This window comes from Cicer arietinum, chromosome 6 (assembly GCF_000331145.2).
Source record: "Cicer arietinum cultivar CDC Frontier isolate Library 1 chromosome 6, Cicar.CDCFrontier_v2.0, whole genome shotgun sequence".
NCBI lineage: Eukaryota > Viridiplantae > Streptophyta > Magnoliopsida > Fabales > Fabaceae > Cicer > Cicer arietinum.
In genome coordinates this window covers 63,835,545-63,859,769 of record NC_021165.2, presented here as the reverse complement: position 1 = coordinate 63,859,769, position 24,225 = coordinate 63,835,545, and the positions used below count along the sequence as shown (strand labels likewise).

At 29.0% G+C, this 24,225-nt stretch overlaps 2 protein-coding genes and 1 non-coding gene across 3 annotated transcripts in view; 2 read left to right on the top strand and 1 right to left on the bottom strand.

The window, feature by feature from the left end:
* Positions 1–1,462: 1,462 nt before the first annotated feature.
* On the top strand, positions 1,463–4,422 carry LOC101500026 (UDP-D-apiose/UDP-D-xylose synthase 2). Its single transcript, XM_004506066.3, has 9 exons — positions 1,463–1,836; positions 1,923–2,015; positions 2,099–2,206; positions 2,799–2,913; positions 3,002–3,135; positions 3,237–3,338; positions 3,424–3,516; positions 3,626–3,761; positions 3,862–4,422. Exons 1-9 carry the CDS (start codon positions 1,570–1,572, stop codon positions 3,972–3,974), a joined length of 1,161 nt encoding a protein of 386 aa, XP_004506123.1. The 5' UTR covers positions 1,463–1,569; the 3' UTR covers positions 3,975–4,422.
* Positions 4,423–10,486: 6,064 nt separating this feature from the next.
* On the top strand, positions 10,487–10,568 carry TRNAS-GCU (transfer RNA serine (anticodon GCU)). Its single transcript has one exon. It is a non-coding gene; the product is annotated as a tRNA-Ser (tRNA).
* A 9,695-nt stretch (positions 10,569–20,263) lies between these two features.
* Positions 20,264–24,225, bottom strand: part of LOC101502264 (DDT domain-containing protein PTM-like) — a 15,825-nt gene continuing 11,863 nt past the window's right edge. Inside the window, exon 11 of the mRNA XM_012717349.3 lies at positions 20,264–20,357. Within this exon, the coding sequence (XP_012572803.1) occupies positions 20,264–20,357 (94 nt within the window). The remainder of the gene's footprint in view (positions 20,358–24,225) is intronic.

Here is a 24,225-nt window from a genome sequence, read left to right as displayed (position 1 = left end):
ATTGTGCATAAATTAATTATTGAAAAATTAGTCCGTGACAAATTTAAATTTAATTGGAAAGTTAGTTTATATTATAATGATATTGATATGAGATCAATATAGATGAGTCAAATATTCAATTAATATTTAGGCTAAATTACATCCGTGGTCCGTTAACTTAATTTCAGGTAACGTTTTAGTCATTTATCTTTTTTTTTTCTTTCCAATTTGGTCCTTTATTTTAATTTTAAGTGACAATTTGATATTTTATGTTTTAAAATTTCAATAATGTTATCATTTTTTATATAAAAATTCAAAAAAAAAAGTAATCAAAACTCATAAAATTAATTATATTCTTCAATATAATACAAATTTCATCAAATTCGTAATGCAAATCTTCAAATAAACTCATATTTTCATACTTTATTTGATATTGTTAAGAATAAAAGACTAAATCGAGAAAAAAAAAAAGATAAAGGACTAAAACGTTACCTGAAATTAAGTTAAGAGACCACATATGTAATTTAGCCTAATATTTAATATCATAATCTTTAACGATGAAAATTTAAATATAAACTATTTTGACTACTATTTTACAATATCCAAGCTGTATTTATTATTTTACAATTTAATTGACTCTTAGAATTTAAATGCTTAATTTACCTATTTACTCAATCTTTAATAGATATACACTGCACCCTTCTAAAACTATTTTACACACATTAAAATTATGGAATTCAAAACTCTATTATATTGCTTTAAATTATATTTTTTATTAAACTATTACAATTTTTTTTAGTTTCATCAATCAACTGTAAATTTATTTTTATAGAATCTAATATTTCTAATTTAAAATAACAATATCACATCATTAATGAATATATCACATCATAATAAATTTAATTTAAAAAAAATATTACTAAACGTGTAAAATAGAGGTCTAAAATCATTGATTTAAAAACAAAGAGAATAAATTTTATATCTATTACAATAGGGGACGATAAATACATCTACATACCTATGAATCACATAAAATAAATCTCTAATAAACTTACAAAAATTATTAAATTTTAATCCAATTAAATGCCAGTATTATCATCTATATACATATGAGTCGTAAAATTAATCTCTAATTTATTTTTTAATAACAATTAATTTCTAATTAAAATTACATTTTTTTTTAAATCATAATTCAATTAATAAATATTAATATTATTAGATAAAATGTTTTATCTTAAATTTAAATTTGAAACTTTCCACGTGGATAATTTGTTAGGATATTAAGTATTATTCATACCGAGTGGATGTGTAATTCAAACTTGTTTGAGAAAAGAGGAAAAGAAAAATTGGTACATAATATTAAATAGTAATACTCGATCTAGTAGTATTATATTTTCACGTTTATGAAATATGAATTATTATTATTAAAAAAAAAAAAGAAAAAGAATATCAATGAGTATAAGTATAGTAGCATATGTCACCTCCATTCTTGCATCAGTGGAACAATTTCAATTAGAACCTTGACACAGTTGTCATCATAATAATCATATTCACATTCTTTGTTCACTCTCGAAAAGAAACGAATCAACCATGGCTTCTCGTTTAGATCTCGACGGTAACCCAATCAAACCATTAACAATCTGCATGATAGGTGCCGGTGGTTTCATCGGTTCTCATCTTTGCGAGAAACTCTTGTCTGAAACCCCTCACAAAGTTCTCGCTTTAGATGTTTACAACGACAAAATCAAACACCTTTTGGAACCTGAAACCCTTCCTTGGAATGGTCGAATTTACTTTCACCGTCTTAATATTAAAAATGATTCTAGACTTGAAGGTCTCATCAAGATGGCAGATCTGGTAATTTTTCATAACTCTTCAATTTTTTCATTTTTTATTTTTAAATTAGGTTTCTTTAATTTCTTCTTATTGTTTTTGTTTTTTAGACTATAAATCTGGCTGCAATTTGTACTCCTGCTGATTACAACACGCGTCCTCTTGACACAATTTATAGCAATTTCATTGATGCGCTTCCTGTGGTATGTGTTCTTTTTATTCAAAGTTTCAATCTTTTTGTGAAATTGATTGAAGGGTATGTGTCATTATTTTTTTTTTTTTTCAGGTGAAGTACTGTTCTGAAAATAATAAGAGGCTTATTCATTTCTCTACTTGTGAAGTGTATGGGAAAACGATTGGTAGTTTTCTTCCAAAAGATAGTCCTCTTCGTCAGGTAACCTTTCATTTTTTTAATAATCTTTTTTTTTTATTTGTTTAAATGAAAATGATTTTTTTGTTTCAGATCTGTGCTTTATCTGTTATGATTTTATGTTTGCATAATTTTTGGAATGTGTCGGTGGTAGTTCAAATTCAACACATCATGTCAATTAACATCAGGAGATTTTGTGTGAACATGTTCTAACTACTAACTACTCTTTGGTATAAGAAAATGTTATTCTGTTTTATACTTTTGTTAATAATTAAAGAAATGATAATTCGTGTACTTTCTTGTGTTTAAAGATTTGTGCAGGAAATAGCATTAGCATTTTGGAATTATTATTTAATTAAAAATCAATATTGATTTTCTCATAACCAAATAGGTCCTTACTGATTTTTGGATTTGCAGTTTTGCATTTAGTTTTTTATTTTATTTTAAAGATGATGTTGACTTTGCACATTTTTCACCTGTATATGTCTTGTTAGTTATAGGATAAGTAATGATGATGGTGAACTTTTTTAATCAATTGTCCTTTTTTCTGTTCTTCTGCTTTTGAAATGGGAGCCAAAATTGATTTAGCTATATTGTTTTTCCAATGTTGTGTTAGGATCCTGCATACTATGTGCTTAAAGAAGATGTGTCTCCATGCATTTTCGGTTCAATCGAAAAACAAAGATGGTCGTATGCATGTGCAAAGCAGTTGATTGAGAGGCTGGTTTATGGTAAGCTGATTTTTCTTCTTTTTTCTTGGTATAGACTGATTTGGCTTTTCATTAGTGACTAGACGCACTGACATGTGATTATTGACAGCTGAGGGTGCTGAAAATGGCTTGGAGTTTACAATTGTGAGGCCATTTAATTGGATTGGACCCAGAATGGATTTCATTCCCGGTATTGACGGTCCAAGTGAGGGTGTTCCACGTGTTCTTGCATGCTTCAGCAATGTCGGTCACATTTCGCTTTAGTTTTTTGTTTAATATTTTAGATATCTTACCTGAAGTTATGAATACTAGTTAAAAAAATTCTGTCTTTTCTTTTTCTACAGAATCTTCTCAGAGGAGAACCCCTCAAGCTTGTGGATGGTGGCGAATCCCAGAGAACCTTTGTTTACATCAAAGATGCCATTGAAGCTGTCTTATTGATGATTGTAGGTTATGTGATATTGCATTCCTCTTAACTTATTATTGTTTTCGGTTTGTCCGCTGAAGGTTATGTTACCTGTTTGTTGACAGGAAAACCCTGCCAGAGCCAATGGCCACATCTTTAATGTTGGTAACCCAAACAATGAGGTTACAGTTAGGCAGCTCGCCGAAATGATGATCCAGGTAAAATAATTTTTTATAATTATTATTATTATAACTTATTTGGCTCTAATGTTAGAATTTAAGCCTGTTTTTACAAGGATTCAAGAATAATTGTTGTTCGATTTTACAGGTCTATGCGAAGGTAAGTGGAGATCCAACTATTGAGACACCTACAGTTGATGTGAGCTCCAAAGAATTTTATGGTGAGGGATATGATGACAGTGACAAAAGAATTCCGGACATGACCATAATAAACAAGCAGCTTGGTACGTTTCCGGTTTCCTCATTCATTCATCCATCCTATTTTGATCTTTAACATTACAATTAGTTAATTTGCGCGTTTATGGTTGTTTTCTGTCTCCTCAGGATGGAATCCTAAGACATCCCTTTGGGACCTGCTTGAATCGACACTTACCTACCAGCACAGGACATACGCGGAAGCCATTAAGTCAGTCACTGCAAAACCCGTTGCAAGTTAAGGTTTAAATAGCGGCGATAATGTGAGAAGGGTATTCTTTGCCCAAGTACCTTACATATATATTTTAATGTTTGAATTTTACATATATGGTAAATTTAATCCTTTTGGTATCAGTAGCCTATAGGCAGACGCAATAACCTTGTTCCTGGAGAAGTAGGAAAATTATCTGTGGGGCAATCTGTGGTTTATGTAATTTTAATTAATGTAGAGCTTTGCACTTTGCACTGCCAAACATGTTGAGGCATTTCATTTCATATATACGGGGAAACTATGTTTTTCTCCCTTTTTTGTTTGTTTGTCTTTAGTGTGTGTTTTAGAGGCCTATTGTCATTGCCGTGTTTGTCTTTCCAGGTCAGTTGTAAGTTGTAATATTCTGTTTGACACTCAATAGTCATGTGTTCTAAATTATTTGTCATTAATTTATTGCATGGATTATTTTCCTTGCCTCATCCCCACACATTTTTATTATCTGGCAATATTCCAATACCCTTTAGATCAAGGAATTTCAGTTGTGTGGTTACAATTCCGTGATGGCAAAACCAACAGTTAATTAAATTTTAATGAATTGATTTTATAAAATTAATTTTAATTATAAATAAATTGAAATAATTTTGTTATTCTCTAATTACTTTTCTAATCAAACCATTGAGTTAACGTGTGAAAAATATTTTGTTTATCATGTAAGAAAATAAAAGCAACACTTTTGAAAAAAAAAAAAAACCAACAAAGAAGCTGAGGAGGACAGTGTCGCCATAATGGTAGGTAGTATTTGAGTAGGGTACTGTGATACTCGTATCTATATTTAAAAAAAATACATATACTTGGGTCAGTACCATCTTGGGTATCAACTTTAATACTCGTATTCTTATATTTTGGGTACCTAAGTGTTCGTACCCATACCCATTACTCACGATTTAACTAAAATAAATCAATAAATAAATGATATTGTTGTGATTAAATTTAAAAATTATCCAAATATTTTAACTCCAATTATAAAGTATTATAAATCAAAATATTTTATAACTCAATATTTTAAATGAACACTCGTTACAATACACATTCAAATATTCATAATAATACTTTATAGAGTTGCAAGTCCTACAATAATATTATTCGAGACCGTAAAAACAATTGATAGGAATTTGCAAGTATAATTATAAAGTCACGATCAATAAAACATAATTGTTAGTTATAAAGTCACAATTAATTACCTATTCATCATAATCAAATTCTTAAAAAGTTTGCAAATGTTTATCTTTCGATTATAAATATTGTAGTAGTCCAATGATATTAATAGATGTTAAAACATAAAAGAAAACAATTAGTTAAACTAAACACTAATATAATAAATAAATAAATAATATATTAATAAGTGCGGGTGCATAGCAGAGTGAGTACTATAATACTAATACCTGCACCTATACCCGCTTAATTTTGCGGGTAATTACCGGTCCCCGTGCCCATACCTATTATACTAGTTTTTACCCTATCTATTGTGGTTTTTTTTTTTTTTTTTTTTTTTTTTTTTTTTTTTTTTTTTTTTTTTTTTTTTTTGCGGGTACCCACTGAGTCTGGATCTAATTTCCATCCCTATTTCTTAATCAATTCATTGTCGTGTAAGAGAGACTAATTTGTTTGTTTTGGAAATACGAGGGCTAATTTAGTCGATCTCGAAAACGAAATTGAATCTCAATTCTTAAAAAAAAAAAACTAAAACTCTGTCATCATTGCACGATAAAATCTCCATCTATATAATCTATTTGTGTTCTTCTTACACGATTTCCTATCTTCTTCTTCCAAAAACTTTCTTTTTTATAATTCATTTTTCTTCCTCTTTCATAGTGTTCAAATCGTAGAAAATGAAAGAACCAAAAATCACTTATTCTTCATCCGCCATGGATGAAAGCTTGAATCCGACGATTCTCAAATGTTATTGTGAAAAAAAAATTGTTGTTAGAGTTGCTGCAACTAAAAAGAGAATTCTTTTCATGTCCTTTGTCATAGGCAATTTCTTCATTTTTCGTTTCCTTAATTTTCTCTTCCATTTTTTTTTTCTACTGTTATCTCAAAGTTTGCTCAATGATTTATTCAATTTCTCTAATTTTCTCCCCCAAAGTGAGGCACATAAGGGACAAAGCCAAAATAGAATACCATTTTCACAATCTGGACCCACTCACGAAGATCAAATGATATTCCAAGAGGTACATGTCTAAGGAGGTATATCAAGAACTAGAAAAATGAATGATAACTCAGGGACTTTATTGCAACTTTTAATATAATTGTATGAACTACATTGCTAGTAAAACATATAAACTTAGAGGACCAGTTATATACACTGATAGGTTTGGTATAAGGCCACTACCTAGTTACCAAATTGTCAACCTTGTCCAATAACTTTGTCTTCCACACATCTTGGTATGTTACCCCATTAAGCAAACCTAGTTCATTAGTCTCTTCAACCCCTATAAAGAAGTTATAGTTATACATCATCCATAAAGAATTAGAAAAACTGAAGAAAAAAAAGGCGTGAAAATAATACTCTTTTAATTTTATTTATTTATTTGTAGCAACTCTAACAACAACTTTTATTCCATAATGACATTTGAGAATCACCAGGTTCAATATTTCACATATGGAGGAAGAAGAATAAGTGATTGTTTATTCTTTCATTTTCTACGATTTGAACACTATGAAAGAGGAAGAAAAATAAATTATATAAATGAAGGTTATTGGAAGAAGAAGAAATGAAAATACGGAAGATGAACACAAATGAATTATATAGATGAAACTGTTATCGTTGTAATGATGACAAAGTTTCATTTTTTTTTTTAAATCGGGCAAATTAACCCCTCACTTACGTGACAACGAGTAGACTAACAACTGTGTTTGCCACGTAAGAAATTAACGTCCACATTAACCTTATTAGCAAAGCAAACTAACAGATGAACTATATTGTCAGACATCTTTTAATTTCAAGATGTTATTTTTCTATTTCTAAAAATCAGATGTGTAAATGCTCTTCAAGAGAAAATTTGTTGATTTACTCAATCTTTTTAGGGAGAACCATACAACTTGAGATTATGAGTAGGCTCCACACCCAAAAATAAGAGCGTGGATGGTTGATTATTTATTTATTTATTTTTTAATTTTTTATTTTATAAAATCAAATGATATCCATTTTAAAACAATGATTATATGGATTAAGATTTATAATTAAATCTATTTTTTGTTTTAAAATTGATTATAAAATCAGTTTGTAGAATCGGTTATGGTTAAATAATCGATTTTGAAAAATCCAATTTTAAAATCAATTTTTTTCTTTTTCTCAAAACCGGATAAAAAATTGATTATTTTTTAATTGATTTGAAAACTTTAAAATTATATACAGAAAACTTGATATAACTTGTTAATTTCAAGAATTTGATGCATTATGAAACTACGAACACAAAACTACGAGCCAAATTGAGCATATTTTTCTTTTAATTACCTTAAACAAATTCTCACCATATAATCCAATCAATAGTTAGTGTATGTAATTTACAATTTATACACCGCATTACACCACAATCAGCAGAACTTTCCAAATTTGACATTCATCCTTAGGTAAAATGAAAGACAAAAAAAGATGAGAAATCAATAAATGGTTTACAACAAGGTGAAATATTGATAAAATATAATATGTAACATTTATATAAATATGAAAGGAAAAATGGTTAAACTTATATAAGATGTCAAAAAGAAAATAGAAAGGAAAAGCTTAAGATGAACAAAAAGACTGATTTGTACAAAATGAAGTAATTAAAAATGAGTCATATTTTTATGCATTATTTTAAAACTCAAGGTATAAAATTTAGTTTATAAAAAAAGACAAATATGTTTTTTAGGAAATAGGTTTTTTATTATGAAAAGATAAGAATTTGTTAAAATCATGAAAATGGTGAAATTTCTACTGAAAACTCGTGATACAGGGAATAATACAAAACTTAATACCTGTAAAAATGAAGGAAATAAAATGAAGTATTGTTAAGTTAGGAATGAATTGAAATGTATAAAAGGAAGAGATAAATGGAAGAATGAAGTTGGAGTTCAGGAATAGCTACCTCGTTGTTGTTGTTGAAATCGAAAAAGAAGCAACAATTTTATGTTGTTGTGTTGATGAGAGAGAAAAAACATCTTGCTAATTCAATTTAAATTATATGTAAATTACAATTTAGAGAAAGGAATTAGGATTCTAAGAAAGGATGTAGGGTTCAAATCTAAATATAAAATATGAGTGAATAATAACTGGATAAAATTCAAATAAAAAATAAAACATATTATTTTAATCGATCGTAAATGAGTTGGGTTATAACTATATTATTTTAACCTGATATTTAAAAATGATTTGAATCCGATTATAAATTTGAGCCTAATAACTGAATATTTTCGCACAGCTCTACCTAGAAATATGATTAACCAATTGGATAATAGCGTTGAATTTTCAAGCCAAGTCAATAGGAAATCTTTGAATTAGTTAGAGAGTTATTAGGCCCACTTGTTTAACATTTTTAAAAAATAATTTTGATTTTATATTTAAAAAAAATGATTTTTATGATAATTTATTTAAAAATTGTAGTTATTTTAAACTTATTTGTATCGATTAAAAGAAAGTAACTTTGATATTAAATAATTGAGATATTCATTATTAAATATTTTAATATAACAAAAATCACATTTTTACATGTATATTTTAAAAATAACTTTTACGAATAACTTCTCAAAACAACTTTTTATTTTAATTATTTTTTGAAATTTTATTAAAAAAAAATGGTACCAAATAAAAACACTTAAAATGATATTTTAAGATAAACTATGTAAATTAATTTTTCATTTGAATTTTTTTTATCAAAAAGTAAAAAATACTATAAATTTTTTTATTTTTTTATTTTTTTAACCAAACAGGTCCACTATCTTCCAATTTTTCTATTAAAAGTCAAGGTTATTGTTAATTTTTACTATGTCATGGATGGAGATTGGAGATTGACCTAAACACCTATCTCAATCTCTAAGTAAATATATTAAGAAGTTGGATTTTGGAGAGGAATGGAAAAAATAATTTATTTATTTTTTTTAAAATTAAAGAAACTATAAAGTATTTATTAAAATAAGCTAAGTGAAATTGAGATATAATAAGATCGTTCATATTTGATTTTTAATTTTTTAAAACCTCAAATATATACTTAAATATGGACGCAGCCTTAAGTGCTCCTTTCCAAAGTCTTTTAAAATCCAACCCCCAAATATACCCTTAGTGACGGGGAGTTAACACAATAATATGCGGTATGTAGTGAAAATAAAATTCCTCCAACTTGTACAAACCTTGAGGAGCAACGACAAAATATATGGTAGCAAAATCTCTCAAAGTTAGAGTAAAAACTACGGGTCATCCCAATTAAAGAAATAACTTTATTATAATCAAATAAGGGTACAATAGAGTTTAACGACAACACATAAATTGTGCCACCAAGTAGTCAAAACAATAAAACATAAAAGCTTACAAATGAGAACAAAAGATGAAAAAATACCTAAAACTACATCAACGGTGAGAACACAATTTTTTCGGCTCAGACTCATCTCACCTGAAAACGAGGAACTGTATATTGCAAATATGTTATCCAATAATTAGCCCGATCCAATTGTAAATGAATGCGCAATGGATATTTTAGTGAGACTAATTTTACAAAATTAGAAATGTGTTTTCTCTTTTATCTCTCTCTTTTGGTGGCTCCACTTTTGTTCAAAAAACACTCTTGTGTATCATAAAATAACTCATATCCGTTTAATTTAATTGATACATCATACTTAATAGATTAAAATATTTGAACTTTTCTTTACGTAAAAAAGGAGTTTAATCCCCAACATTGAATACATTTATATATATATAATTAACTTGACAAAACTCTAAATCTATTAACCTTCTAAAATAAGTTATGGTAATGTTAATGACCCTCAGAAATAAAGACAATGATAAATAATTTACAAAACTTTGAAGAGGTGTTCCTGATTTATAACCTTGTCTACAAGTTAATCCAATGACAATAATTTTCATACACATTGTGAAATCTATAGAGTATTAAGAGAGTAAAAGAATGTTAGAAAATAGTTTATTCCACAAAAGACATCCAACTTAAATGGTGGAAAAAACAATCAAACCATGATTAAAAATCCAACAAACCCAAACACTTATCTGGTTAGCACACCACTAATAAAAATCAAACAAAACTCTTTCGCATGAGTTCTAATCCGTCCCAAAACAAAACCCTTCAAAGGATTTGAATACATATATGGCTCTTGAATTTATTTCTTACACCATTTAAAAGGTTCTGATTAAAAACTAATAAAATTTGGAAATTGGTATAATTGTGAGATTATTATAGTTGTTAAAAAATTTAATTATAAAAAAACAGATGTTATCGTTGGAAAGTTTTTGCATATTAGATTATTAAATATTATATTCTGAAGATTACCATCAGCGTCGCTTTGGCCGAGTGGTTAAGGCGTGTGCCTGCTAAGTACATGGGGTTTCCCCGCGAGAGTTCGAATCTCTCAGGCGACGATTTGCTTTTAAATTTTTAATTATTTTTTCTCTGGCCACGTTTGTCGTATAATATTCGTCAATCACTAACATGAAATAGAATTATTTTAATTATTTGCATGTGGTTTGGTTTGTTATGAAAAGATATATGAAATCCACTCTTTTTACAAAATAACATTCCAAAGTATTTACTAATATTTGGTTTTATATGATTTTTGCTTTTTCGAATTCATTTGTCATTTTATTTTGGATCGGTTTGGAATCATATATGTTAGACATTTAATCGAATTTTATGTGCAAAAATATTATATTCAACCAAAACTTCTCAATAATATTGACGTCTTTAGACATTCATCTATCATGTACAACACTTTAATTAATTGCATTAATAATGATAAGTAAAATAAAACTTGATGGATTAGGCCAATAACCAAGTAAACAATGAAATTTGAAATGTCTCATTGATAACCCCTTCTTGGAAACTCCATAGAATAAAACCAAAGAAAATGGAAAAATTGCGCAATCGTTGACAACTAAAGACACTAAGTAATGGGCAAAATTGAAAACTGACACCCAACTCTATTATAGAATAAGTATTCTTTGATACAAGGAGACATATAATCCAACTAAATAAAATTAATTAAAAAAAAATCCGCATTTACTAATTTATCTATATAGTCATTACTTTATCGATAAATATGAGTGATTATGAATCGCACTCCAATTATATATTAATCCAATTCTTATTTTATTGTTGACTTGTTAGGCTATCAGTTTTTTTTATTGTGTTTCACTGCATTTAAATCTTACTAGAGTCCAAACGGATAATTCTATAACCTGCTTTTCTATTGCGTTAGTGTAAGTTAATTCTGTAATACTAAAAGACTGTATGTTAATCATAAACCATAACTTTTATTTTAAATATTTCTTTTCAATCTTTTCCCTTCTTTTTTTTAATTTTTATCTCTTGTTCATTGGCGATTTGTCTTTTCAATAATAGTTACTATTATGTGAAAAAGTTAGGAAAAACTGTAAGGGTAATTTCGGTTAAAAAGTTAGGATATACCAAATGTTCCTATCTCTTTTATTATATGTATAGATTACATAAATGTTATCTTATTTTAATTTATTTGTTTCAGTTAATAATATATGTTATCTAAATTTATCTAGATTTCAGTGTTAATATTCATGTTATATGTTTTTAAATTTGAATTTCTAAAAGATTATGTCTTTAAGGGTAAACTTGTATAGAAAAATCTCTTACTAAAATTGGTAGTTTGCTTTGGAGTTCATTATAATTATAGGATTGATTTAAATTTAAATCTAAACTTATAAAATACAATAAATAAATAAAACAGAATTGTTAAAGCTGCAATTTGTCAAAAAAAAAAAGTGGACCAAGATTATTAGGTAGTGTTGGTTAACTTTGGAGTTGTATATAATGGTAATGGTAATAGAGTTACATAATCACTACGCTAAAAATGACATTTTATAGTGCACATTTTATAGCGTTTAATAAATACAAGCGTTGTTGTATAATACACGTAAAAATAACGGAGGCCACAATGCTTACACATAATGTTTACAACGCTTTCTCAAAAGCACTGTAAATTGAAGCGCCTTCACATAATGTTTTACAGCGCTTTTTGAGCGCTTTAAACACAAGCGCAGTAAAATATAGCGCTTCCACCTTATGTTACATAGCTTTTAAAGCGCTGTAAAAGCCTTGCGCTTTCACATAATTAAAGGACATATTAGAGCACTTATTACACAAGCGCCGTAAAATCATTCACTTTAAATAAAAATCATTTACTTTAAATAAATAAAAATAAATTTAAAACAAATTTACGAACCATCATCTCCTCTACTCTGGGAACCCTCCTCTCTTCTACGTACTGTGCGACCATTTACTGCTCCTCCTTTATAAAAAATTAGATACATTGTCTCAGGTACTGTATTTATTAATTTGTTGTTGTCACTAAAACTAATAAATTGTTACATAATAAATCATATAAAACTTATTCTTTTTTGAAATTTGTTGATCTATTCTGTTTTGAAATCAGACTTGGACATTGGTTTCCATTTTCTAATATTAGATATGTGTACTATATATTGGTATAATGTTATCAGTAGCTTATTATTTGTGTAACTGCATTTATATATGTCATATAATATGGATCGGAAATGGATGTCTGCTAATCGATTATCAAAAGAGTATGAAAATGGAGTGAAGAAGTTTGTTGAGTTTGCAGTGAAGAATGCAAAAGATCCAAATAGAGTCGTTTGTCCTTGTTTAAAATGTTGTTTTGGAAAACGCGTTAGAGAAGATGAATTGGAATGACATTTAGTATGGCATGGAATTGATCAAAGCTATACATGTTGGATAAGACATGGTGAGAAAAAAAAAGGAAACATTAATTTTGAGAATGGTTCGACATATGCTTCAACTGATTTCAACACAGATACATATGAGCCGGACCGAGTTGAGGAGATTGCAAAAGCAGTTGAAGAAGATCTTCAAAATTGTCCTAAAATGTTTGAGAGTTTGTTGAGTGATGCATAGAAACCATTATATAATGGTTGTACTAAATTCACAAGACTGTCGACGATATTAAAGTTGTACAACTTAAAAGCGAGTAATGGATGGTCTGATAAAAGCTTCACAAAATTATTAACACTCTTAAAAAATATGGTGTCAGATGATAATGAACTTCTCAGTCGAACCTACGAGGCTAAACGAATTTTGTGCTCTATTGGCATGAGTTACGAAAGAATTCATATGTGTCCTAACGATTGCATTTTATTTCGAAACGAATATGAATTACTAAAGGCGTGTCCGAAATGCAATGTCTCTCGATATAAGAAGAAAGAATCTACCCCATCAAAAGTCGTGTGGTATTTTCCTATAATACCAAGATTTAGGCGCATGTATCGCAATGAAGAAGATTCAAAACAGTTGACATGGCATGCAAATGAAAAAATTATAGATGAAAAGTTTCAACACCCTGCAGATTCTCCACAATGGGCAAAAATTGATGAGCTTTTTATTTTAGCGTCGCAAGCTCAACAAGTGTTTTATGTCACTAATCCTCTTGATGATAAATGGTATGTTGTCCTATCGACCAATAAAATAAGTGATGATAACAATAATGATGAAGATGTTGGTAATGATCTTTTATTTGCAACATCACAACCACATGAAATTGATTCAACTGATGATGATTCATATCTTAGAGATGATCATGATGAGGGAATTTGGATTAATCCATCGTTTCGTATCGTTAATGGACAAACAAATGTGAATCCCACCAGGAAAAGAAGAAGGGCATCTTAATGTGTTTAATTGTTTGATATAAGTCATGTAATCTGAACTGAGTTCATGTAATTTAATTGTTTGATCTGCCAGAATTGAGCATTTTAGTATTTAGCTTGAACTGTATTTGATACTAAGTTCATGTAATTTAAGTGTATGTTTGACTTGCCATAACTGATTTTCGGCTTATATTGAACTTGAAATAGCTTTGTTTGAGCACTGAGAATTTATCTTGAACTTGAATTGAACATCTCAATATGAGCTAATCATGTAATTTAGCATTGATATATATTTTTTTTGTATATATATATATATATATATATATATATATATATATATATATATATATATATATATAGAGGTAGTTAAATAGTTATTTGGAAAAAAAGAAAGTCCAAATATAGGTATTTTAATTGAACTGAACTGAATATAAACTTGTAATTTTACAACGCTTTTGTCCATAAGCGCTATAAAAGCCTTTAAAAAAAATAAGGAGGTCACAAAGCTTTTTTTTATACCAAGTTAAAAGGATCTTTTAAAGCGCTTGTTGCCAAAGTGTTGTAAAAGACTTTTAAAAATAAAATAAGGAGGTTTTTTACCGCGTTCTTTCGAAAAAGCGCTGTAATAGGGTTTTATATATAACTGAAAACTGCTTCAGCTTCCTCTTCATTACGTAAACTTCACTACGCTAGTGTCCTCCTCCTCTTCATTGTTCTTCTCGTTGTGAATCCTATCATCTGTGTTATTATCCCTACGAACCATATTCCTACTATCATCTCCATTGCTAACCATCCACATCTGTGTTATTATCCCTACGAACCATCTCTTCTCATTGAAATACGTAACTCTAATTACGTATTTCTGCGAACCATACTCTATCCTACGAACCGTTCTTATTTCTGCGCATTCTCGGTGTTCCTTCTCCTACGAACCCTACGCATTTCTTCTCACTATTCAGGTATTGTATTTATTAATTTTTTGTTGTCACTAAAATGCATGTTGAACTTATACTGCAACGTACTTAGACTATTGCATGTTGAACTTGTTGAAGTTATACTGAACTCCATGTTGAACTTGTTGTAGATAAATGGATACCAACAAGGATCTAGATCGTCAAAATGAGGAAGTTGTCAACCCTAAGACTTATGAAAATGAAGTCAAACATGGTGCAACCATCTTGCAAAATGTCATAAAAGCAAGGAGTAGTGGCATAAAATTTGAGGTATACTATACTTTGTTTGCTGTTTATTTTTTATCTTCTTTGAAAGCATGTACTTATTATATAAGTTTATTAGGTTGGATGAAATGAGAGTGGTCAACCAATTGACCCCAACAGTTCCATGTTTGTAAGTTATATTGGATCTGTTGTTCGTCAGAATATCCCCATCATAATTGACGATTTGAGAGATAAGGCGTTGAAGGATGCGACAGATATAATGTGAACTGATATACAAGTAACTTTTTTGATCCACTTTTTTGTTACTTATAATTTTTTCCATTGAAATACTTTACTCAAACTATATCTTTATTTCGTTTGCAGACTGCTTTTGTTGTTGACGAGGTGAGAAAGGCTTACGTGTTGAGAGTTGCCGGGAAAATACACCAGTGTGTTAGATCTCACCTCTCAAATTGCTATCTAAAAGATTGTGAAGGAAATATGAATGCTGAAGCTCCAAAAATATATAAGCATTATATATCAAATGAAGAATGAAGCGCATTTGTAGCAAAACATTCAGACCCCGCGTTTGTGGTTAGTGATTAATTTATTAGCATTTGTTCATAGCGTATTTTAAATTTTTACACGATTGTTATTTTTTTTATATAGAATATAAGTAAGGCAAATTGCGAGAGGGCAAAAACTCCGACACACCCATACAAAAAATCTCGTATGGGATATGCACGTCTAGAGCAAAAACTTGTAAGTAATTAAACATCACTTTTATATAATGTGATACATTATAAACTATAGTTTCTAACTAATATTTTGTTTATGATCTTAACGAATAGCTACAAGACACCCAATCCGATCAATCGTTGGGTCGTCATATCTTGTGGAAGGAAGCTCGTGTAAATAAAGATTGAGTAGTTGATAACGAAAATGTTCAAAAAGTAATAGAACTTTGTGTAAGTATATTATCACTTTAATATTTTTTAATATTTTATTTTAAAAATGATATTGAACTTATCTTTTTAATCCTACGTGTATTTTAGGAGAATCTCGAACAAAGTTCGGAAAATCAAGAGGACAACAAAGCTAGTTGCAGGGACATTCTCGGTAAAGTGTTTAATGTTCCTGAATATTCTGGTCGTGTGAGGGGGAAATGATTTGGCGTAACTCCTAAAAGCTATTTTTCACAAGAGAAGCGCCAAAATCCATATAATGAGGAAGTATTAGAGAAGCTCAAATTCCTATCAGAGCAAGTGGCACTCTTGGTGAAGACGAATAAAGACAAGCAACTTCCGAATCAGCTCCAACATGAAATACAAATGGAAAGTGAAAACGTGAGTTGCAATATTGGTCTCAAAAGTCTTCCCGATGTAATTAATTACTTAATAAAATAAGAAATTCATTCAACCTAATTGTTTCATATTAACCATTGATTTAGGGTGTCACTCCTTGCATGCTGGAGGGTAATAAAGCTGCCAAAGTTGCTGCTCAAAAACTGGATCGGGGAAAATCAGTTGTTGCTCCTGCTCCTAAAATAAGCCAGCCATGCCTTGCTCGATATGGGTCGTGTCTTGACATACAGGTAAAAACGAATTAGGGCAGCAACAACGATTCACACATCATAAGCATGGATAAAGCTATATTCGAAGATGAGTATGAAGAACTACTTGAAAAAGAGCACATATACGAACTTCTCAACCATAAGGAGTTGAGTGCTACTGTCATCAGCTTATACGTTAGGTAAAAATTACTTTTAATTGCATTTATTGGTAATTACTTTAATTTATTGGTAATTAATCTAATTTGAAATTTTCATTGAAGGTTTTTGTATTAGAAGTTGGTGTGCACGCGCAGATTGTCAAATAGATTTTCATTTTTGTCTCTGCTTAAGCTTTTGATGTTTAAACTCGATCCAGTGAATGTAAAGAAATACGTTGTAGATATCCTATTAGGAAATAGAGAGAATGATAAGTTGTTCCTTGCACCATATAATTAAGAGTACGTAATTATATATTTTTTATTTATATCTTTTTTTAATTTATGAGATTTTAATTTATTAGTTGTGTAAAAAAAATTGTCAACCAAATTTTTGTTGTTGCAATCAATGCGACCTCTGAAGTTATATACTATTTAGATCCGTTTCACGACAATTACAACAATCACTCCGATATAAAGACTATGTTCGACAAGTAAGTAATATTCATTTATTTCTTATATATATATATATAATGTGTTTGTTAATGTTATAATAATCACATTTATTTATTCGATAATGCTTTACAAGTTTTTCGAACTTAAAGAAGTGCTACAGTGTCGAAGCAAAAGTCAAATAACATCACATGGATTCCAATAAAGGTTTGAAATATATGCCTTTAAAATTTCATTTTCAATCAATGCACAAATATTTATTGACTTATATGTTTTATTTTATAGTGCCCTCGTCAAACTAACAACATCAACTGTGGGTACTATATATTGCGATTCAGAAGGAGATTGTTGATATGAATCAAACTATAATCCCAGAAACGTTACGGTATTTTCATTATTTGATTTTCATATATAAACTATGTATATATTTGATTCTAACTTATTTATGTTCAATTTTTATATCGTAAAGTACTTTGACAATTCCAGTCCAACATACTCTGAAAGAGATCTAATTGAAATAAAGGAAGACTGGTGTCAGTATGTGATTGAAATGAAAATTATTTCATTAGATGGGAAATGACATGTTGCAAGGGATAGTTATATGAATATATGGTAGTTCTGTTCTGTGTAGTTCTGATAGTTATATGAATATGGCACATTTGAAAAGTTGTGAATATGTAGTTATATGAATATGTATATAGTTCTGTGTTGATGTCAATATGTGAATATGTATATGAATATGTTGTAAACTGATTGTGTAAATATGTAAAGTTATAAAGTTAAATTATAAAGTTATATAGTTCTATTGTTGTGTATTGATTGTGTGAACGGATTGTGAACTGATTCTGGATGAAAATGATTTTGGAAAAAAAAAATTAAAAGACAACGCTTTCTAAAAACATGCCATAAAAAACAAAAAAACGCTTTTTAAAAATTCAATTTACAGCGTTTTTTAATAAAACTAAAATAAGAATGCAAGCACTGTAATAGGTGCATAATAATGCATCTATTGTTTGCACCTTTTACAGCGCTTTTTCAAAAAAGCGTTGTAATAGGCGCATAATAATGCATCTATTGAATGCACATTTTACAACGCTTGTTCAAAAAAGCGTTGTAAAAGGTACATAATAATGCATCTATTGAATGCACCTTTACAACGCTTTTTCCAAAAAGCGCTGTAAAACGAATATAACAAGCGCACAATATATCTACATATTTTATAGCATTTTTTTATTTAAAAAAGCACTGTTGTATCTTTTCACAGCGCTAGATACTACAACGCTTATTTTTTTGAAAAAGCGTTGTAAATGGCTTAAAAAAAGCGTTGTAAAATAGGTTTTTTCGCGTAGTAAATATTAGTTCACCATAAGTTTTCTTATCCAGAAATTTTTAACGTTTTAGTAGGATATAACACCCAGCGAATCGCTCTTGAATATATTTGATATCAAAACAGTCCAAATAAAAAATATGAGTGGTGACGCCGCACATGAATACATGCATGACGTCGCTTAACAAATCACTCATGAAAATTTTACAAATCAATTATATTTTCTAATAAGATTAAAATTTTGCAACAATATTCAAATTTCAAAACTTTTTCACCAAATGTCATTGAACACTACTATATATCACTCGAATTTGAGCTAAACTTTTGTAGGAAATACGTTACATGCATAAATATTTTTCCACTTAAAATCTTTGTGGATATATAATTGTTTTATGAGAATTTTTGAATCCATCGATAACTTACAGATTTCTGCAACAAAAATAAACAAATCCGCATCAAACATTTGGTGAGGGAAGTTTAACTTTAGGCATTTTCGTGACTTTTCCAAGGGAAATTTTGATACTGTGTCTGTTTCCACATGTAATTTCACATAAAAGTTCACATGAAAATTTTGTTTTCACAAAATAATTTGTAGAAAAGGTGTGCAAAATTGCTTAATCTGAAGGTAAATTTGCAGCTTATAAATACATTTTTGAAGTATTTAATATTAGTCTTTAATTGTAATACTCTTAAACAAAATTTATATCATGTTCACAAATTATAAGTATTAATTAAACCATGTCATAAAAAAAATTAAGTATAATCAAGTTTTATGAAAAGAACGTAATGTGTGGAAAATAGTCTTCAACAGTACAAGAAAGAAAAAGCGAGCTAAAATTCTCAAGCTAACAAAATTCCACATATACCATATCAGCAAATTTATTGTAAAGCTACTTGTGATATTTTATAGCTCACATGTGACAAATCTTTCTTAATACTATCCCAATTTTTAATGTGGAGGCAACAACGAATTTTTTTTATCAACTATGAATTAATTCAAAGTTTGACATACTAGTATATTTAAGTCACATGCAGCAAATTATATGCTTGAAACTTGTAATAGAAAAGGTCAATTTAAGGCATCAAGGTATAAATAGTTTAACATAAAAGTACTGAGTATTAGACACACACTATCAACATGTTAAGACAAAATATAATATTTACATGTTACATCCAATCCACAAAACCATATTTCAATGACACAAACATATTGATTTGCTACATTCATATTAGTAGCAGAAGTCTACAAAACCCAAAAAAAAACACAAAAATATGGATACTTGGAAAATACATACATATAATGATTTGAATTCAAAAAAAAATGCAAAACAACTTAAATGAAGAGACAGAAAAAATCAAGTGATGTTAAGGAAATAAGGTTAAAAAAGAGGCTGGTTGCTACCATAATAGAGTCCAATCAAAAGCATGTTCCAAGTTAACAAGCATGTCAAAGGATTTCACTGATTCTATATACCATTAATTGTTGGAAACTAAGAACATTCTTGGTTTGTGACTGAAAAACGGAGAACGTTCTCCGTATTCAGTTTTGTGTAACTCTAATTTGACTGTATGTAATCAACTAAATAACCACTTAGTTAGTTAGTTAGTTAGTTAAGAAGAAGTTAGTTAGAAACAATGTAATAGAGACCGTAGAAATAGCATATTTATCTCAATAAACAAAGACACATTTTATCATTTCATTCATTCCTTTTCTGGTTTTTACTTCCATTGCAACTAAAACGCCAACATTAATGAGATAATCAAAGTATAAATACCTCCTTGCAAGCAGCAATGTTAGAACCATTTGGCTCCTTTAACTTGACAGTAAACTCGAATCTCAGAAAAATACCAGATCTGCAACCAAAGCAATTTGAAAATTGAAAATGTTCGGTCTCAAAAACATCCGCAGATTGAGTTTTTCTCAAAAGCACATAGTATACATGAAAATTGTGTATAGACAATGTACACTACTAAAATCTGCTAGAAAAATGTCTGTGCAAGAACCCAAGAAGCTGATATGTGAATTTAATAACTCAAACAATATAGAAGATTAGAAGGTTTAGTGTTGTTAAATTAAAAAAAAAAAAAAAAAACATATGAATGGTGTTGAATCATATGAGATTATAAGTTTTTGCTGTCAAATTTTATATTCTTTGAACCTTTATTGAACAAATTTAGTGAAAGTGTATTTCTTAGCTCTTTATTCCATGAATCATCATAATAAAATAACAAAAGTTGGTGTAAAAGAAAATCAATCAACAACTAAACACATACACAAGTAAAAAAAATAAAAGATAAAATAGCTATTATTGGTGTAAGGACTTAATGTCATAATTACTTCCAAGACTACACTTACTGACTTAATGTCACCTTTACAATTTTTAACAACGTCCTCTTTAAACTTAGACCTTCACAATTTTAGATTTAGGTTTTACTTTTGTTTTGTTATAAAAACAAATCATCTTTTTTTGTTTTTGTTTAAAATATATAAAAATAAAAATTGCAACGAAATTCAAAGGAATTAAAAATTGAGACGTTATCTGCGGAATTTCTTAAGGATTTAATAAATGCAAAATATTCGGCTATACCAAAGGAGGAGGAGTAAAGTGATCCATATATGTGTGTGAGATGTATGTTATATCCTCACCGTTTAGTAGTATGAAGATTTGTTGAATTCATGATCTATTTCTCACTCTAATTCCTCTAATCATGTTATGACTCTTTTTTCATGATGATCTATCTGTTACTCTAACTCTTCAAAATCACTAAATTATCTTATGATTTTTTTTTTTTAGAAGAGATGATAAATTTTAGGCTAAATTACATTCGTGGTCTCTTAACTTAATTCCAGGTAATGTTTTAGTCCCTTATCTTTTTTTTTTCTTCTCGATTTAGTCCTTTATTCCCAACAATATCAAATAAAGTATGAAATATGAGTTTATTTGAAGATTTGCGTTACGGATTTGATGAAATTTGTATTATATTGAAGAATATAATTAATTTTATGAGTTTTGATTGAATTTTTTTTTTTAATTTTTGTTTAAAAAAGGATAACGTTGTTGAAATTTTAAAACATAAAATATCAAATTGTCATTTAAAATTAAAATAAAGGACTAAATCGGAAAAAAAAAAGATAAAGGACTAAAATGTTACCTGAAATTAAGTTAAGGGACCACGAACGTAATTTAGCCTAAATTTTATTATAATTAACTCACACGAGATTTCCGATTCGAACTTAGGACAAGACGTCCAACCTAATAACAATATCAATATTTGTCAGTTGAGATAAAACTTAAAGACAATCGTCTTACAACTCTTAACATTATTTAATGACTAAAAAAACTAGTGTGGTTTGTATTAAAAAAAATCTTTATTCTTATCTGTCGCTATTTTACACTTAAAAAAAATACAAAATGCAGATTTGATCAGTTTTTGAATTTTAAATCAATTATAAACATTCGTAAGTACTGGAGAATAAATTTTGCCTCAACTGAAACCCCTATTTAAATATCTTTAGATTTTATTTGAAAACCTAAAACTGGCCACTAATCATCATGCGTTTGGTACGCATTTTTTTCGTTGATTATATGTTTGACTCTCGTCTATCCATATGATAAATAATCGTCTAAAAAATAAGATAATTGATTAAGTGTTTAACATAAACTTAGCATTATTAAGATGAATGGGGTGATATTTTTGGTTTGATGGATATGTATTGTAGACGTAAATTAATTTTACATTGACATTCAATAAAAATTATCTATTTTTTCATATTATACCATTAAATTGAGGTGAAGTTGAGTGATTTGACATAATACACAATTGCTATTCAACGGTAGTATAAAATTATTTTGGATGATCTCTCTTAATATTTTTGTTCTCTCTTTGTGAGTATTATAAAGAAAAATAATTGATTTGAGAATTTATTCATAATCCTCCCAAACCATTCAACGTCTCATATTGGAGTTTTTGTCGAATAAAGAAAAATAAATTTTATGCAAGGTGGGGAGTCTAGGTACTTTTCCTCTTTCCTTCACTTCATTTTTCCTTGACATTATTTCCTTCAAACTTCCAAACATAGCCTAACAGTTGAAACAGTTTGTTAGACTATAGATTCTTGTTATAATGTAAAAATCATACTTATAACTTCACTGTAATCATGAATTCATTCCTATAGTAATTTACAACTTACAGAACTCTAAACTCTCTTTTCTTTTGCCCTCATTATAATTTCTAACATAGTATGAAGAGCATCTTGATCAATAAATTATGACATCATAAAATCCTTTCACAAGCTCTGATAATGGTTAATGTGAATCATCTAACTCAAAAGTTATGTTTTCTCAATCAATCTCTTGAAATCTTGACAAAATCTCATAGTGGAAGAGACAAATTGAAGGAGTGGTTTTTTCCTAGCAACAAACTTCAATTATTTGTCACCCTTCCTTAAAAATTGGAGGTAAACAAAACAACAAAAACATGGAAAAGCATAAACAAAAATTTATGCCAATAAAAAACAAGAAACATTTATTGGTAAAAAAAAAACATTTAAACATAAAATTAAACTTACTATTCTGAGGTTATACTTCTGAAATTTGAACAACACTACTATAAGATTATAACATTAATAATGTATTATTTAAGTTAACCACTCTATTGAAAGTTGTTCTCAACATCTCCTCAACCTTATCTCTCAAAAAGATTTGACTCCTCTAAAGTGAACAATTCACTTTAAAAAAATGAATAATAGTAACTATTGGTCATAAAATAAACGGCTGTTATTTTGTGCACATGGATGACCTATCATAAGTGATTATAATATCAACTATTTATCCAATCACTTCACTCATACTCACTTTAGATGAGTTAAATCTCTCCCAAAAATATGGCAAGAATACTTAAATTTTGATAAAATAAAAAACGATACAGGTCTTGTCCCGGCCGGGTGTGAACTATACCCAAAAACATTCGATAATGTTGACATAGGACATCAATACAAGCGCCACACACTCAATGGAGTATGACAAATCAATAACAGGTAATTATACAAATAATTACAAGTTACTTGACAATCGCACTGTGATCCTAAAGCACTTTCACTGTGAGTGAAGTGAATATGAATGCAGTATAGAATTTCCTTTATCAAATTTGAGTGCAGATTGTTCATTCTGCCTGAACTCAAAAATGAGTATTCTAATCTATACAAATAATATTTGTCAGATAAGCATCAGACTTGGAAAAACCCTGCTTATCTCTAAGTTCAGAGGTTTTTTTTGGATTGTGAAATGGGAAAAACAATCCCATACGCGGACAAGAGAATAAAATCAGCCGATAAACCATGATCCGATAGTATCAACGAAACCAACTACTGCTGTCTGAAAACTATACCATACGACTTTTTTCGACAAAATTGGGTCCACTGGGCACCCAGGAAGCAACATATTTTTGTGAACAGGGCAGAAGCCAATTAGCGTCTCAAAGTGCGCAAAATAAATTTGCTCCCAAGTTCTATAGCTACTCGTCCTTGGGGAGCTATCTGCAACCAAACAATGCACCATTCATTGACTAAGCTTGTATGATTATCAATACAACATTCTTCTCAAGAACTTGCCACCTCTGCTAAAAAACTTCCAAAATTCAGCAGCACAAAAGCTCACAGGATGACACACCAATGAGTTATTACCATTCCCGGCAACTCCCACACTTCCAACTTCCAAGTTCA